Raw genomic sequence first — 15637 nt, forward strand, 5'->3', positions numbered from 1 at the left:
CTAGCCAAATCTTCAATAAACACCAGTGACCCAGTTCCATTGGCATCTATACATGCCCATGCCATAACACTGCCTCCACATGTTTTATTATAGTTATTATTATATTATATTATTATAATTATAGTACTGGAGCTCAGCTCCAATTCAGATGAACCAAAAGTGAGACAGCTCATTTCCCGTAAGCGCCATCCCACAATTTAATCCCTGCTACTAGTACACAGATAAATTTACATAATTTTCTAGGTTGACCAAAGACCTCTGCACAGTACACGAAGCTGCCTCAAATGTTAATATTTAATCAGAAATACTTAGTTAGTAACTAAGTACTTAGTTTCTTATTACCCATGATTCACACATTTTCTTTTACTGCAAGATGTATTAAGCTCATTTTCACTCGCACCACGGCACCATGAAAAGCAACGAGCATAAAGGGCTGAAGCTGAAGCGGGAGGTAGGGTTAATTAGTGCGGTATCTCTGGCTGCCGGCACTATGATAGGATCGGGGATCTTTATGTCCCCTCAGTTTGTGATGTCCAACGTTGGAAGCCCTGGAGCGAGTTTGGTCATCTGGGCTGTGTGTGGCCTGGTGACTCTATGTGCTGCGCTCACTTATGCAGAGCTTGGTACAATCTTCAGAGAATCTGGAGGTGAATTCATCTACGTCCTGAGAATCTACCAACCTTTACCTGCATTCTTTGTGGCATTCACGGTAATAATCGTGTTGAAGCCGTCAAGTATTGTGGCTGTAGCCTTGAGCTTTGCTCAGTATGCTGTGGCTCCTTTTTATCCAGGCTGCATTCCACCTACATTGGTGGTGAAATGTATAGCAGTGGCGTGCATTTTTGTGGTGGCTACCATCAATATACTGAATGTTCGCATTGCCATGGCCATTCAGGTTATCTTCCTGGTGGCAAAAGTTGTAGGTCTGATGGTGATCGTTATTGGTGGAATAGTTACCATTGCCCAAAATGGCCTGGGAAGCCTTGGAAATCCGGACATTGCCTTTGAGGGCACAAATCTGGGGCTCAGTGGCATTGGAATGGCTCTGTATCAGGGACTCTGGGCTTTCTCAGGATGGTCTAATTTGAGCTTTGTGCTTGAAGAGGTGAAAAAGCCAGAGGTAGGTTGCATGATATTTTGTGTTGATATGATAAACATAACATAGTATATATTTTAATATCTCAAATGGTTAAAATGGTATATTTAGCTGGTAAATATGCATAATTCCACAACAAACTGTAAAGATATTCTCTAGAGGAAACAGAAATCTATTTCTGTATGAATGATTTTATGATATTTGTAAATGACAAAAAAAAAAAAAAAATTGTACTGAATTTCACATTATATTCATTTGTGAAAGGTAAATCTCCCCCGGGCATTAATGATTGCCATCCCAATGGTAACGATCCTCTACCTGCTGGTTAATATCAGTTATCTGGCCGTCATGACTCCTAGAGAGATGATGATGTCCAGTGCTGTAGCAGTTACTTGGGGGTAGGTATTCACAGTTTGCACCCACAGGAGATAATACATGTAACGCCTCTGGGACAGCACTAAATTCATGTATGTATTATTAAAAAAGACCCACTGAAGATCACCATCTTTTCTCTGATAACAGCAATAAAGTGCTGGGCAGATGGGGCTGGGTGATGTCTATTGCAGCAGCATTATCTTCCTTTGGCACGCTGAATGGATCGTTCTTTGGTGGAGGGCGAATTGCCTTTGTAGCTGCCCGAGAGGGTCACATGGTAAGTACTAATGAAGCCTTTAATATTTGTAGTTATACCTTTTAAAAATATACTATGACCCTCTGATCTATATTTGTTTCAAGAACACCTTAAACGTCTGACATAAGATGTTATATCCTAAAATGTTTTTCTTTGATGAATTCTTTATGTTTTGTTGCTCTTTCAGCCTAGCATCCTGTCCATGGCCCATGTGCGACGCATCACTCCCTCTCCAGCTCTCATCTTTACCACCATAATCGCCTTCATTGTGCTCATTCCTGGAGATTTTCGGGGCATAATCAACTTCTTCAGGTCTGGATAATAATAAGGGTACAAAATGTATTACATGACTTAATAATATAATATATAATGTAATATACCCAGATCAGAATGCTTAATAGTGCTTCTGAATAACGAAATTAATATAGTGTGCAATAAATGTGCATTAATTATAAGCATACAATAGTATTGCTGTTGCATAAATCATGTGACTTATGATGAACACATGACGGAATTGATTATAAGAGCTGTCTGTCCATAATAAGAGTTGTTATTATACATGTGAAAAATACAGCAATATCAAATCGTTTGGCTGAACTCCATGTCTTTAAAATAGCAACAATATAAATTTGTATTTAATTTAAATTATGCATGTAATGTGATGTGACCAGTTTTACTGCATCGACCTATTCTTCCTCTAATTCCACTCCATTTGACTTTCAGCTTCATATCCTGGTTCTTCTATGGACTTACGATATCAGGACTCCTCTATCTAAAAATTAGAAATTCTGATCTTCCTCGTGCATACAAGGTGAGAGAGATTCACATGCCCAAAGCTCCCTAAAATTGTGGCCTAATATATTTTTTTATTCCATATAATGAGGTGCAAATAATAATAAAGATGCCTTTAGTGCACTGTTTCTACAAAACACTGATTGCAAAATTATCGGCACCCTCACAATTAATACTCTGTGATGCCTGTGCTGGACAAAATAACAGCACTAAATCTCTTCCTGTGTACTGTCTATATCATAAATTCCTCTCCTCAGCATGACTTTTCTTTACCTTGTCATGTGCCTTTGTATTGACTTGAGTCTTGTCTCTTCCACATCCTATCCTTGGTGTTTTCCCAAGTGTGTCCAGGTGTTCTAAGTTCATCAACTGATTAGTTTATTTATTTATTCTCTCCTGTGTCTTTGTCTAATCTCAAAGTATTATCTTATCAATAATATGCATTTCTAAGCCATGTTTACCTGCATTTCCTTGTTTCCTTGTTTTGCATTTCTAGTTAGTTCTGTGTTTTGACCTTGCTTGTATTCTCGTTTCTGATTTTCTTAAGGGGGATTTACCCCCATTTTGTCCTTTTCAATTCCCTTCCACTCAATAGCTCTCCATTATCACAGGACACCTACCAACCTTTCTTGTAACAGCTTGTTCATATGAAAGTGACAGTTAATAGTCTTGAAACTTGATAACCACAAGAATCAACTAAACCGTGCAGTTCTGCAGCTGTGATCTTTAGACACTTTAACCTCTCCACCAGCATCATCCTCACTGTGTGGGTAGACAGTGTGGTCATGAGTCCAATTCCTGGCAAATCTCCATCATGTTTCAGACATGTAAAATGCTTTGTTATTGCCCTAATTTCACTGAATGGCATTTTTAACTGCTTGTCTATTTTTATACCCATTATGTAAATTTAGTAAGTTAAATACAATTTTTGTAAACTTGTAATTACCCGATTTTTGTGTTGGAATCTCTATATTTTTTCCCATGGTAATGGATTACTTGCATTCAACCTCATATTTACACCCCAGTGAAACAGGACATGATTAATGTTCCTGGTGACTGACAGCAATTTGTCATTTGTCAGCATTTATTTAAAGTTTTCCTTAGGGTTGTCAACGATTCTGACAAATGTACATTATGTAAATATAACGTGTATGTGTGTTAAGAAGATCTTTTTGCTTATTCTGTTTTTATATGATCTTCTCAGGTACCCATTTTTATCCCTATCCTGGTTTTTCTGTCGGCCGTGTTCCTGGTTCTAGCACCCATCGTTGACAATCCTCAGCTTGAGTACCTGTATGTCACTCTCTTCATCTTAAGTGGAGCTTTGATTTATATTCCATTCATTCACTTCAAACTGTGTCCAAACCTGCTGGACAAACTCACAGTGGTCATGCAGCTCTTCTTGGAGGTGGCACCAGCTGACAAAAATGTATAAAACATCACATCAGACTTGGAAGCAGAGCTTTTCGTCCTCTTGCTCTGGTCAATATTGGGCCCTTAAAAGGGTTTTTCATAAATTTATTACCAGTGTATTATGGGTGGTGAGCATTTAGGGTTTGTTTTAGTTCTAGAACAAGTAAAAAATGTGGACATGTTGCCTTTTATGAATTTTATGAAAAAAGAAATCATGCTTTCTTGGCTTATAATACAAGTAGAAGCCTTATGGCTTTCTAGTCTAAATAAACATTTTTGCAAAATATTATTTTAATTTCATGGTAATTATATACATTTGTGCTTCTGTAAAAATACTTTCATCTTTCAAACAGTTAGTTTTTTTTTAACCTTTTATCTAATTCTGTTCAGTTTTATTTACAAAAAAATATAAAATAATAAAATATTATTAAATTCATGTTCTGACCCTTAATTCATTTCCTTGTGTTAGTACAGAATTGCAATCTGGAAGAACTGGGGAAGCAGGAATAAAGTCCCAATCGACTTTATTGTACATTGCTAATAAATTGATATAAATCAAAATGCTACTTACTTAGTTACTGATATCAGCTAATTTGTCATGTTTATGATTGCAAATGATTTTGCAAATCTGGTATTAACTCTGGTTGTAATATAGTTTTCCTTATGTATTCTTGTATTAGCTGTCTGATTCACATATACAGTGGCCACCATAACACAATTCTTTATTTGTTTCTTTGTTTGATATTTGTTACAAATAAGTAACAAGATAAGATTAGTATTACTTGATTAGTAATACTTGTTGCTCGCAAAATGAATTTTTGCCAAAGTCGTGACAAGTTCCCTGCCCCAATTTATCCCCTGCCTCCTACACAGATAAATTCCTTTAAGCATAATTTTTTAGGTTGGCCTAAGACTCCTGCACAGTACCGTACACCACGCTGTCATAAATGTTAATATTTAATCGGAAATACTTTGTACTTAGTATCTTATTGCCCATCCTTCAGATCTTTTCTTTTACTGCAAGATGTATTAAGCTCATTTTCACTCTCACCACGGCACCATGGCAAGCGACAAGCAAAAAGGGCTGAAGCTGAAGCGGGAGGTAGGGTTAATTAGTGCGGTATCTCTGGTCGCAGGCACTATGATAGGATCGGGGATCTTTATGTCCCCTCAGTTTGTGATATCCAACGTTGGAAGCCCTGGAGCGAGTTTGGTCATCTGGGCTGTGTGTGGCCTGGTGACTCTATGTGCTGCGCTCACTTATGCAGAGCTTGGCACCATGTTCAGAGAATCTGGAGGTGAATTCATCTACGTCCTGAGAATCTACGGACCCTTACCTGCATTCTTTGTGGCATTCACATTCACAATCGTAGTGAAGCCAGCAGGTATTGCGGCTGTAGCCTTGAGCTTTGCTCAGTATGCTGTGGCTCCTTTTTATCCAGGCTGCATTCCACCTTCACTGGTGGTGAAATGTATAGCAGTGGCGTGCATTTTTGTGGTGGCTATCATCAATATACTGAATGTTCGCTTTGCCATGGCCATTCAGGTTATCTTCCTGGTGGCAAAAGTTGTAGGTCTGATGGTGATCGTTATTGGTGGAATAGTTGCCATGGCCCAAAATGGCCTGGGAAGCCTTGGAAATCCAGACGTTGCCTTTGAGGGCACAAATGTGGGGCTCAGTGGCATTGGAATGGCTCTGTATCAGGGACTCTGGGCTTTCGGAGGATGGTACAATTTAAACTTTGTACTTGAGGAGGTCAAAAAGCCAGAGGTAAGTTGTGTGAGATTTTGGATTTGATATACTTAATTGACATAGTATATTTACATTATATATTTTCTCTATCTATTCATATCTCTATTTGATATAGTATACTCAGTTGTTGCTAAACATGGATCCCTCTACAACAAAGTGTTAAGATATTCAATTTCAGTTCAATTTCATTTTATTTTTTATATCACTCTCAGTAATATACAGTATACTGTCACAAAGCATCTTTAAAGAAACTGGATGTAGATTTAGATCCCTAATGAGCTGAGGTAGCAGCAGCAAGCAACAACTGCCTGAGATGACATGAGGAAAAGACCATGTGATGTCTAAGTGACTCTGGATCAGTCAGTTTGAGGTGGCACGCACCGCTGATTTGACTCTAAACTTGCAGTCAAAGTGTTAAGGAGAAAAATAAATGCTTCCTCCCTACAGCTGTGACTAGTCGAATAGTCTATACAAACCCTACCAGATAGTAGGATTATATAAATCTATTCAGTATACAGGTGTCGTTGAGTAAAGGCAAATTGTATTAAGTGTAAGAAAGGGTGTTGAGTAAAGATATGCTCCGGAGAAAACAGAAATCCAAGTTGGTGGGACATCTAGAAGTGCATGAATGATTATGAGATTTGTAAATATCAGCAAATAATTGTACAAATAATTCGGACTCAGGACTCCATCAGTGGACCAGCCGGTCTTCTTGCAAAAACTGTGATGAATTTATTGGTTGCACAATTGCACTATTTGTCCATATAGTACACAATAATAGAAGGGATTTATATATAATTGCACTATCTGTTGCACCCAGATGAGGATGGGTTCCTCTCAAGGCTTCTTCCTCATATCATCTCAGGGAGTTTTTCCTTGCCATCATCGCCTCTGGCTTGCTCATTAGGGATAAATTCACATATTTACAATATATCTTTTTTTTTTTTTTTTTTTGTGAATCCATTTATTTCTGTAAAGCTGCTTTGTGACAATGTCCATTGTTAAAAGCGCTATATAAAATAAAATTGAATTGAATTGAATTAATTGTACTGAATTTCACATTATATTCATTTGTGAAAGGTAAATCTCCCCCGGGCATTAATGATTGCCATCCCAATGGTAACGATCCTCTACCTGCTGGTTAATATCAGTTATCTGGCCGTCATGACTCCTAGAGAGATGATGATGTCCAGTGCTGTAGCAGTTACTTGGGGGTAGGTATTCACAGTTTGCACTCACAGAAGATAATGCAAGTTACATTCCTGGAACAGCACTACAATCATGTATATATTATAAAAAATGATCCACTGAAGATCACCATCTTTTCTCTGATAACAGCAATAAGGTCCTGGGCAGCTTGGGCTGGGTGATGTCTATTGCAGCAGCATTATCTTCCTTTGGCACGCTGAATGGATCATTCTTCAGTGGAGGGCGAATTGCCTTTGTAGCTGCCCGAGAGGGTCACATGGTAAGTAAAAAGTAGGAATTAAACCTTTAGTATACATTTTAAAAATACACAAAGAATAACATTATTATTATTCTAGTATGGACTCTATATATATTTTCATCGTAACTTGTGTATCAAGTGAACTTCATCAAGCACACCTCAAACGTCTGACCTAAGATGTTACAGTATATCCTATGTTTTTTCCTTCATGTTTTGTTTCTCTTTCAGCCTAGCATCCTGTCCATGGCCCATGTGCGACGCCTCACTCCCTCTCCAGCTCTCATTTTTACCACCATCATCGCTTTCATTGTGCTCATTCCTGGAGACTTCCAGGGAATAATCAACTTCTTCAGGTCTGGACAAGATGTAACATTTGAAGCTTCACTGGCACTACAAGCACAATACATTTATTATTATGTCCATTTAAAGGGTACAAAATGTATTATGTGGCTTATAATATACCCAGATTAGAATGTTTAAAACTGCCTCTGAATAAAGATATTAATTTAGTGAGCAATAATTTTTTATTGTAAAATATAACCATACAACAATATTGCTGTTGTGTAAATGATGATATGACTGATCTAGAGTATACACGTGCAGAAAAGATGATAAGAGCTGTCAGATCATGATAAGAGTTTTTTGAATGTGTACAGTACAGTGATATCAAACAATTTGGCTTAACTCCACTGCCCTTGAACGGCAACAATATAAACAGTATTATCATAGGCTGTGCATGTGATGATCACTTGTATTTATCACCTGTTCTTCTAATTCCACTATGACCTTCAGCTTTACCTCCTGGTTCTTCTATGGAGTTACGGTATCTGGACTACTCTATCTAAAATTCAAAAAGTCTGATCTTCCACATGCTTACAAGGTGAGAGAGATTAAAAATACTTTTGTTCTTATACAAAATGGATGCATATTATAGATGATCATTAAGAACAAAGGTACGAGAATACCTACACAGGATTACAATCCCATATACACTCATGGCCACTTTATTAGGAACAACTGTACATATGGGATATGTTCTTAGTCAGTTAGACTGTGGCCTGGCTGCTGGTGCCAGACAGGCTGCTTTGAGTAATTCAGAAACTGCTGATCTTCTGGGATTTCTAGGCACAACAGACTCTACAGTTTACACAGAATGGTGCAAAAAATCATTCTGTGGGCAGAAATACCTTGTTGGTCAGAGGTCAGAGAAGAATGGCCAGACTGGTTTGAGCTTACAGGAAGGCTATAGTAAGTCTTTACAACCGTAGTGACCAGAAAAGCATCTGAGAACACACGCCATGTTGAACCTTAAGGTGTTGTGCATTCTGAGATGCTTTTCTGCTCTCCATGGTTGTAAAGAGTGGTTATTTGAGTTCCTCTCTACCATGACATGGTCACATTCACTGAGATCACATTCTCTCCCCATTCTGATGTTTGATGTGAACATTAGTTAAAGCTCTTGACCTGTCTCTGCATGCATTTATGCATTGTGATGCTGCAACATGATTGGTTGATTGGATAATTGCATGAATGAGCAGGGTTACAGGTGTTCCTATTAATGTGGCTGGTGAGTGTATATCCTTTAATATATCTACATAGACTTTGGCTGCTGCACTTCTGCCTCTGGAAATCCCTGACAGCCTCAAAACTGTATTCATCAGGAAAAGTGGTCTATTACTTAACATCTTCCTTTCTTTAACCACATACAAAAAATTCTCCATAACAATTTTTTAAATAAATTTGTGGACATCTATATTCTCATGTCAATGGAATACAAATGGATTTTACATGTGTCCAAGCTCATATTTATATCCCAGGGAAACAGGACATGGCTAAAGACAAGAATAGAGTTCTGACAGAACTGAGAGCAAATATAAAATAATCAATTTTTCAAGAATGACAATTTATTTGACTTTGTATAAAATATTCCTTCATGGTTTCAATAATTTTGTCACATATATTTTTGAAAGTAAATACTACTATTTAAAAATTAGCTCTAATGTGAATGATTATTTTTTTTTAGAACAAAGATTAAATAGTTTCTCCTACTGTTTGAGAGGAAATGTTTAAATATTGTGTATAATGTTTATGAAGGAAAAGCAGAAGAAAAATGAATGAAAAAAAAAATTGTGTATGGTTTTCTCAGGTACCCATTTTTATCCCCATTCTGGTGCTGCTGGCGGCTGTGTTCCTGGTTCTAGCACCCATCGTTGACAATCCTCAGCTCGAGTACCTATATGTGACCCTCTTCATCCTAAGCGGAGCTTTGATTTATATTCCATTCATTCACTTCAAACTGTGTCCAAACCTGCTGGACAAACTCACAGTGGTCCTGCAGCTCTTCCTGGAGGTGGCACCAGCTGACAAAAATATATAAAACACCACATCAGACTGAGAGGCAGAGCTTTTTAACCTCTTGTGCTGGTCAGCAATGAGCCTTTATAACCATTTGTAAAAGAACATTTCTAATTATATTTCTTTACTTTTATATAGAATATATACATTTCTGTTTGAAAAAATATAATTTCTAATATTGCTATGTGGAAAGAAAAGACAGAGAATAATTGATAGAAAAGAGAAAACAGATTCATACAATTTTAAGTATTTTTTTTTTTATTATTATTTTTTTTTTTATCAGTTAAGCTTTAATGGGGGTTTTGGTGTTATTATTTAATCATAGGAAAAACAATGTATTCTGAATATTTGTTCTTTGCAGGTACTTGTTCCTGTACAGAAAGTAGAAATAACACTTTACACTGTTAATAAACTGGTCATACTGCAATTATAAATCAAAATGCCAGTGCTTCCAATTAATAGCCACAAGATCACGTCAGAATAATCATACCAAAATCAAGGAGTGCAAAACTACCTCTGAACAAGACAAGAAACCAGCTGTACCTTATGGTCTTTAAAGGCAATACATTCACTACCCTCTTCTCAGCAGGATCCCCATGAAAACTGCAAGCAGGAAAGTTATTCTGAGTATAAAACTCAGGTTTGTTAAATTTATGGTGTTTCTTTCAAGATCAACTAGATAGAGCTCAGATTAGTCAAGTCAAACTTGAGCACACTTAACACATCAGAAGTTGACCAAAAGTGCTTTCCAATAAGAAATATAGTATCCAGAAAAAATGAAATTCATTTTTTTCATTTACTATTACAGCTTATGTGCTTCCTCGCCAGTAAAGGGTTATAACTTTGAAGTAATCTCACTGTACATTACGTCAGTGTTGATAGGCATATAATGATAAAGAACATTTGTTATATCGTAGCCACTGTTTGTTATGACAGCGAAAACCACCTCAGTCCCCACACAGGTCCCACAAGCGCAGTGAATAGCCGTCACCGCCACAGGGCGCAGTCCACCGCGCGTCATGGCGCGTCATAGCTAAGATGGAAGTCTGCTTGGTCGCACGTCTCGCGAGATTTCTAAACCTTGACGGGAATTCGTGTTGCCGTAGAAACAAAATCCGTTTATTGGGAGCAGCCATAAAAAGAAGCTCCATCTTTCTTTCCTACACTATATTGGCAAATCTTATAATCACAGTTAGTTAAAGTTAATAAACCAGTGCATGTCTACGCATCACTTTTATAACCTACATGCCAGGGGTTGAAATGACTTAAATAAATTATCAGTAGGCCTACAATCAGTCACATAAATAGTTTACAGAGAGATAAACTTTAAGATTCCTAAGTGCTCTAGCTTTATTTTAAGGAAAAGTACTTTTTAAATGATACTTTCAAACATTCTGTCCAAAAACAAACCAAAAGAGGTCGATTATTGCTACATTAATTTAGTTAATGTGCAATTTAGCTAAAATACAACAACACCAACAACTACTGCTACTGCTACTACAAAATACTAAATTTGATTTGTTTATTTGTTAATATTCAAAACAAATATTCCATTTGAGGCTATAAAATAGATAAAAACCATGACGAATATCCTGACAAATAAATTAATAATAAATTAAATAATAATAATAATAATACATAATAAATAATAAAAAACGAAAAATTTATTAAATTTAATTTTAAAAAAAGAAAGAAAAAGTAATAAATTAATAAATGTTTTAAATTTTATGTATGAGTATCTTTATGAGTCTTTATGTCAGGCGCCCTTTTTTTAAGTAATCGTCTTGTGAAATGTTTAAAGAAGTAAACCTGTTTTTCTCATGTTAGCGTGCCCAGTAACTTGCGATGGCAAATGCGCATGCGCAAACCAAACTAAAGGCCGGGCAGTTTTAGTCCTCGTGGCGAAAGAATAAACTCCGCCCTCTCTGCTGACTCAGCCAATCAGATTGCGGGTTTAAAACCATGAAGTCATCGTGCCGCTTTCCATTGGAGTGCTATATTAAGAAAGCAGCGAGGTTGCTTTATAAAGAAGTTCTGCCCAGCAGCTGTTCATGAAAACGCTGTGGTCAAACCTGGCGAGAGGAAGTGACTCTGTAGATTATAGAGCGGCGTGATTGAAGCCTACACTTATATCTGAGACGGCTGTTCAGTGATTACATTGTCTTAATTTTGTGTGAGACCTGAACGTGTGACTGAACGAGTACAATGGCTGCTATCAGAAAGAAGCTGGTGGTGGTCGGGGACGGCGCGTGCGGCAAGACGTGTCTCCTGATCGTGTTCAGCAAGGACGAGTTCCCTGAGGTGTACGTGCCCACGGTGTTTGAGAACTACGTGGCGGACATCGAGGTGGACAGCAAGCAGGTGGAGCTGGCGCTGTGGGACACGGCTGGTCAGGAGGACTACGACCGGCTCCGACCCCTCTCCTATCCGGACACGGACGTCATACTCATGTGCTTCTCTGTGGACAGCCCTGACTCGCTGGAGAACATCCCTGAGAAGTGGGTTCCTGAGGTCAAACACTTCTGCCCTAACGTGCCCATCATACTAGTGGCCAACAAGAAGGACTTGCGCAATGATGAGAATGTGCGCAATGAGCTGGCGCGCATGAAGCAGGAGCCGGTGAAGGGCGAGGACGGGCGCGCCATGGCCGTGCGCATCGGCGCCTACGACTACCTGGAGTGTTCGGCTAAGACTAAAGAAGGCGTGCGGGAGGTGTTTGAGACGGCCACCCGCGCCGCGCTGCAGAAGAGGACGAGACCCGCCCCGGGCTGTGGCCAGTGCTGCAAACTGCTCTGAGCTGCCTTCACTGAACTCTTCTGAAAATCCCGAGAAATCACGACGTGTCCTGCTCCGTCGCTACACGAACGCACACGCAGAACAGCAGCTGTTGCTGTAAAAATGGGCGCGTCTCCTTTTTGTGAAGTATCGAGTTCCTCTAAAGCCCATTGAGGGGAAGAGGGGACACTGATTTCCCCCCTTGCCCGTTGCATTATGGGATCGGACGGCTGGGGGTGAATTGCAAACCTATTGGTCTACTGCAAGTCAGACAATGGGGTTTACAGCTATGAGCAGCCTTCCTAAATATTTATAGGGTCAAAAATTGACGCCTCGGGTTATCCTGGTGCCAGACATGACTATAGAGAGAGGGAGAGAGGGAGAGAGAGAGAGAAACACTGAAACTGTTGCCACGCAGTGCTGCAAAAGCTTGAAGAAATGCATGAGGATGCATGGAGGATGGATGGAGTGGGGGATGTGGGTGGTCAGGGCTCAGGGCTGTTTCATTGCGCTTTGCTCAAAATTCAACTTGCTTTCAATCACAGCCAGTGAAATATATATATATATATATTTTTTTTTTTTACAGTGCATTAAAATGTTGCCATACAGGTCACAGTGTGTGTATGTATGTATGTGTGTGTATATATATATATATATGATGTGTATATATACACATACATATATGTATACAATTTCCCAGCCTCATTTGATTGCTTATTTTATTTGCACTGGGTTACAATGCAGTCCACATGTACATAATGTTTAAATTATTGTTTTGGTAATCTGTTGTAAAACTAGGAGGTTTTAAATGCCAGGTCTACCATGATCAGCATAATCCCACTGCACTGAAAGAAACTGCCATTTGCTGTCTAAAAGAATGAAACATAACATTGTACAAGCCCTTATCTTTGTGTTCGATACCACCGAGGCACACAGCTTAAGAGGAGATTTACAATAAATGCATTTTTTTTCCACTTGTTAATGTCTGTGGTACTTTTTAAGTTTGGTTTTAAAATTATTTTCATGGTTCACATTGTAAGCTGTCAGGTTTACATAAACCCAGCAAGTATTTGACATGAATGAATGTTTTACAGAACAAATATTAAATGTTTCATGTAAATATAAGTATGTGTTTTGTGTTTATGTTTAAAGAAGCCTTAAGGCTTCAGTGTTTTTTTTGTTTGTTTTTTTTTTTCTCATTTTGTGAAAATCTTGTGGTTTTAACTGTATACCTGGTTTTACAGTAATAAAAATTGGAAGTGAAATGAAACAAGGGTTGGGTCAGATGCTTTGAGCACCACACCGTTTATGTTTCATCTAACAGTAGCTGGTCATCTACATTTGTTATTTCATAGTTGTACATGTATGTATACATCTAGATATCATCAGAAAAAGATACTACTGTCTTTCCCTCCACATAAATTTGTGGTTTGGACAAAAGCTAGTCAGGTAAACTGTACAGTATTGAGCAAAATCTTTTCCCCAAATTTTGAGGAATTTTGAATCATTTACAATCTGTTATCATACTCTTTAATAATATATGATAATAGCCTTTCTTTATGGTTCTCTATAGACCCTCTATTAAATGAAGCAAGAAATCCATAGCAATATACTGACCCAAATCGTTAATATAAGGATGTAACACATAATGCAGCTTTGGGTTAACATGAGATATTTGAGTATTGGTCCATCTGAGCAATCGTTGAGAGTTAAACACTTCTTTACTTTTGGACAAGGTATAAACAAATGTTCTTATCAGTTAAATTGATTTTTGTCTTTTACAGCTACCCCTGAAACAAAATACCAACACTTACACCTCCCATGTTCTTGTGTGATAAGCGATTAAAAAATATTGATTTGTTAGAGCGAGATATGATTTGCTATTCTGACTTGGAAGTGTTTGGTGTTTCTAGTTACACATAAAGTAAAAGCAACTGATGCTCAAAATGTCTGAGTTTTTTCCACACAATACACATTCTCTAGGGTTATAGTAGATGTGAGACCTCCTGCAGACCTTTACACACCAGATTTAACCGACATTTGAGAGTTAAAGGTGATGTTTCCGCATTGCTAATTTGGTGAGCAGTTATCTGTGCTTTCCTCATTAGCACATGAAAGTTCAGGGTTGCTCTTTAGCCTATTTAACATGCCCAGGCTAGTTTACCAAGCTTAAGGCCAAATCACAGTGGCTTCAAATATGCGGAGAACATTCTTGCAAAACACTGAAGGTTGTCATCCTCATGACACAACTAAAGATAAATGAAAATGACAGTAAAATACAGTGTTGGTGATGATGCAACGTTATGACTTAGAAATGCTGTTACATTGTGACAACAACTTTTGTGTTGTAATTGCATCACTATTTTTCCAGAGAGGAAAGGGTGACAAATATTATCCACCCTGTAATAGGATACAATACTCCCTGATATGAGTTTATCTCTTTGTATTCATATTACAATAACAAAAGATAAGTATCTTTATTGGATAAAGCAAAATAAAATGGTATTGGGTACTCTCCTTCCTGATGCCAGTACTGACCTGACAAGCTCATCACTTGATAAGATATACAGTATATAATAAGTAAGGAATAAAACACTATGGGGCATGTTGTTAAAGGAAAATAATCATTGACGGGGTGGTGTGATGCGGCCTGATATCCTGAAGTATTCTATTCCTCTTACACCACAGCAATTTGTAAACATCCGCTAAACAAATTAGTTCCTGTTCTCATGTTATGACAGGTATAAACAGTTGTTCCCTCACCATCCACCTTCTGTCACTCTCTTGAAGTTACCCGGAAAGTGCACCATCATGGAAACTGCCGAAAGCCTTATAAGTTACAACTTTATCTCTGACTGTTACATAGCACTGATAGTGGATACTCTTTCCAAAAAAATGCTAAATAAACACCTCTTTACTGAAAACATGACCATATCAACAGTTACACCTTTTTTATTCCATTTATGTGGAGCCATACAAATCCCTGTGTAGGATAGGAACAATTAACATAAATCTGTAATTTTTCTTACAGGTGGCACAGAGCTGCTGTTATAAAAAATTAATCAACACCTTCTGACCAGTCAGAATCAAGAATTCAACAGAAGAATGATTACTACTGTCACATCAACACTGCTTTCCTTCTGATTTACTCATATGACAATGATTCATTACAAGACTACATTACAAGTCTATGCATGACATAGTAGGTTGTTCCTCTATTAGGCCATTTATCCTAATATACACTTTGACTTGATTTGAAGTTTGATATTTGCCTTAAGTTTTTGCATGTCATTTTTGATTGGAACCACAGTGTAAAACGTCTTGTTGCTGGGCAGAATCTTCAGAGTTGAATAAAAAATGAAATAAAAATAGATG

The 15637-nt window shown here is 37.8% G+C and overlaps 2 protein-coding genes across 2 annotated transcripts; both read left to right on the plus strand.

Moving 5' to 3' along the window:
- Positions 1–381: 381 nt before the first annotated feature.
- On the plus strand, positions 382–9914 carry LOC113538855 (b(0,+)-type amino acid transporter 1). The gene is made up of 7 exons (XM_053237706.1): positions 382–1120; positions 5107–5703; positions 6766–6899; positions 7024–7153; positions 7361–7479; positions 7919–8012; positions 9279–9914. Exons 1-7 carry the CDS (start codon positions 410–412, stop codon positions 9507–9509), a joined length of 2016 nt encoding a protein of 671 aa, XP_053093681.1. The 5' UTR covers positions 382–409; the 3' UTR covers positions 9510–9914.
- A 1589-nt stretch (positions 9915–11503) lies between these two features.
- On the plus strand, positions 11504–13239 carry LOC113538806 (rho-related GTP-binding protein RhoB). The gene has a single exon (XM_026934196.3). The coding sequence runs from the start codon at positions 11693–11695 to the stop codon at positions 12281–12283; it is 591 nt and encodes a 196-aa protein (XP_026789997.1). The 5' UTR covers positions 11504–11692; the 3' UTR covers positions 12284–13239.
- The last annotated feature ends 2398 nt before the right edge of the window (positions 13240–15637 follow it).

Source organism: Pangasianodon hypophthalmus, chromosome 10 (assembly GCF_027358585.1).
Source record: "Pangasianodon hypophthalmus isolate fPanHyp1 chromosome 10, fPanHyp1.pri, whole genome shotgun sequence".
Taxonomy (NCBI): Eukaryota; Metazoa; Chordata; class Actinopteri; order Siluriformes; family Pangasiidae; genus Pangasianodon; species Pangasianodon hypophthalmus.

Coding starts and splice junctions, on each gene's coding strand:
- LOC113538855 (XM_053237706.1), top strand. CDS start 410: ATGAAAAGCAACGAGCATAAAGGGCTGAAGCTGAAGCGGGAGGTAGGG. Junction 1,121..5,106: donor AAGAGGTGAAAAAGCCAGAG/GTAGGTTGCATG, acceptor ATGTCCCCTCAG/TTTGTGATATCCAACGTTGG. Junction 6,900..7,023: donor GCTGTAGCAGTTACTTGGGG/GTAGGTATTCAC, acceptor CTCTGATAACAG/CAATAAGGTCCTGGGCAGCT.
- LOC113538806 (XM_026934196.3), top strand. CDS start 11,693: ATGGCTGCTATCAGAAAGAAGCTGGTGGTGGTCGGGGACGGCGCGTGC.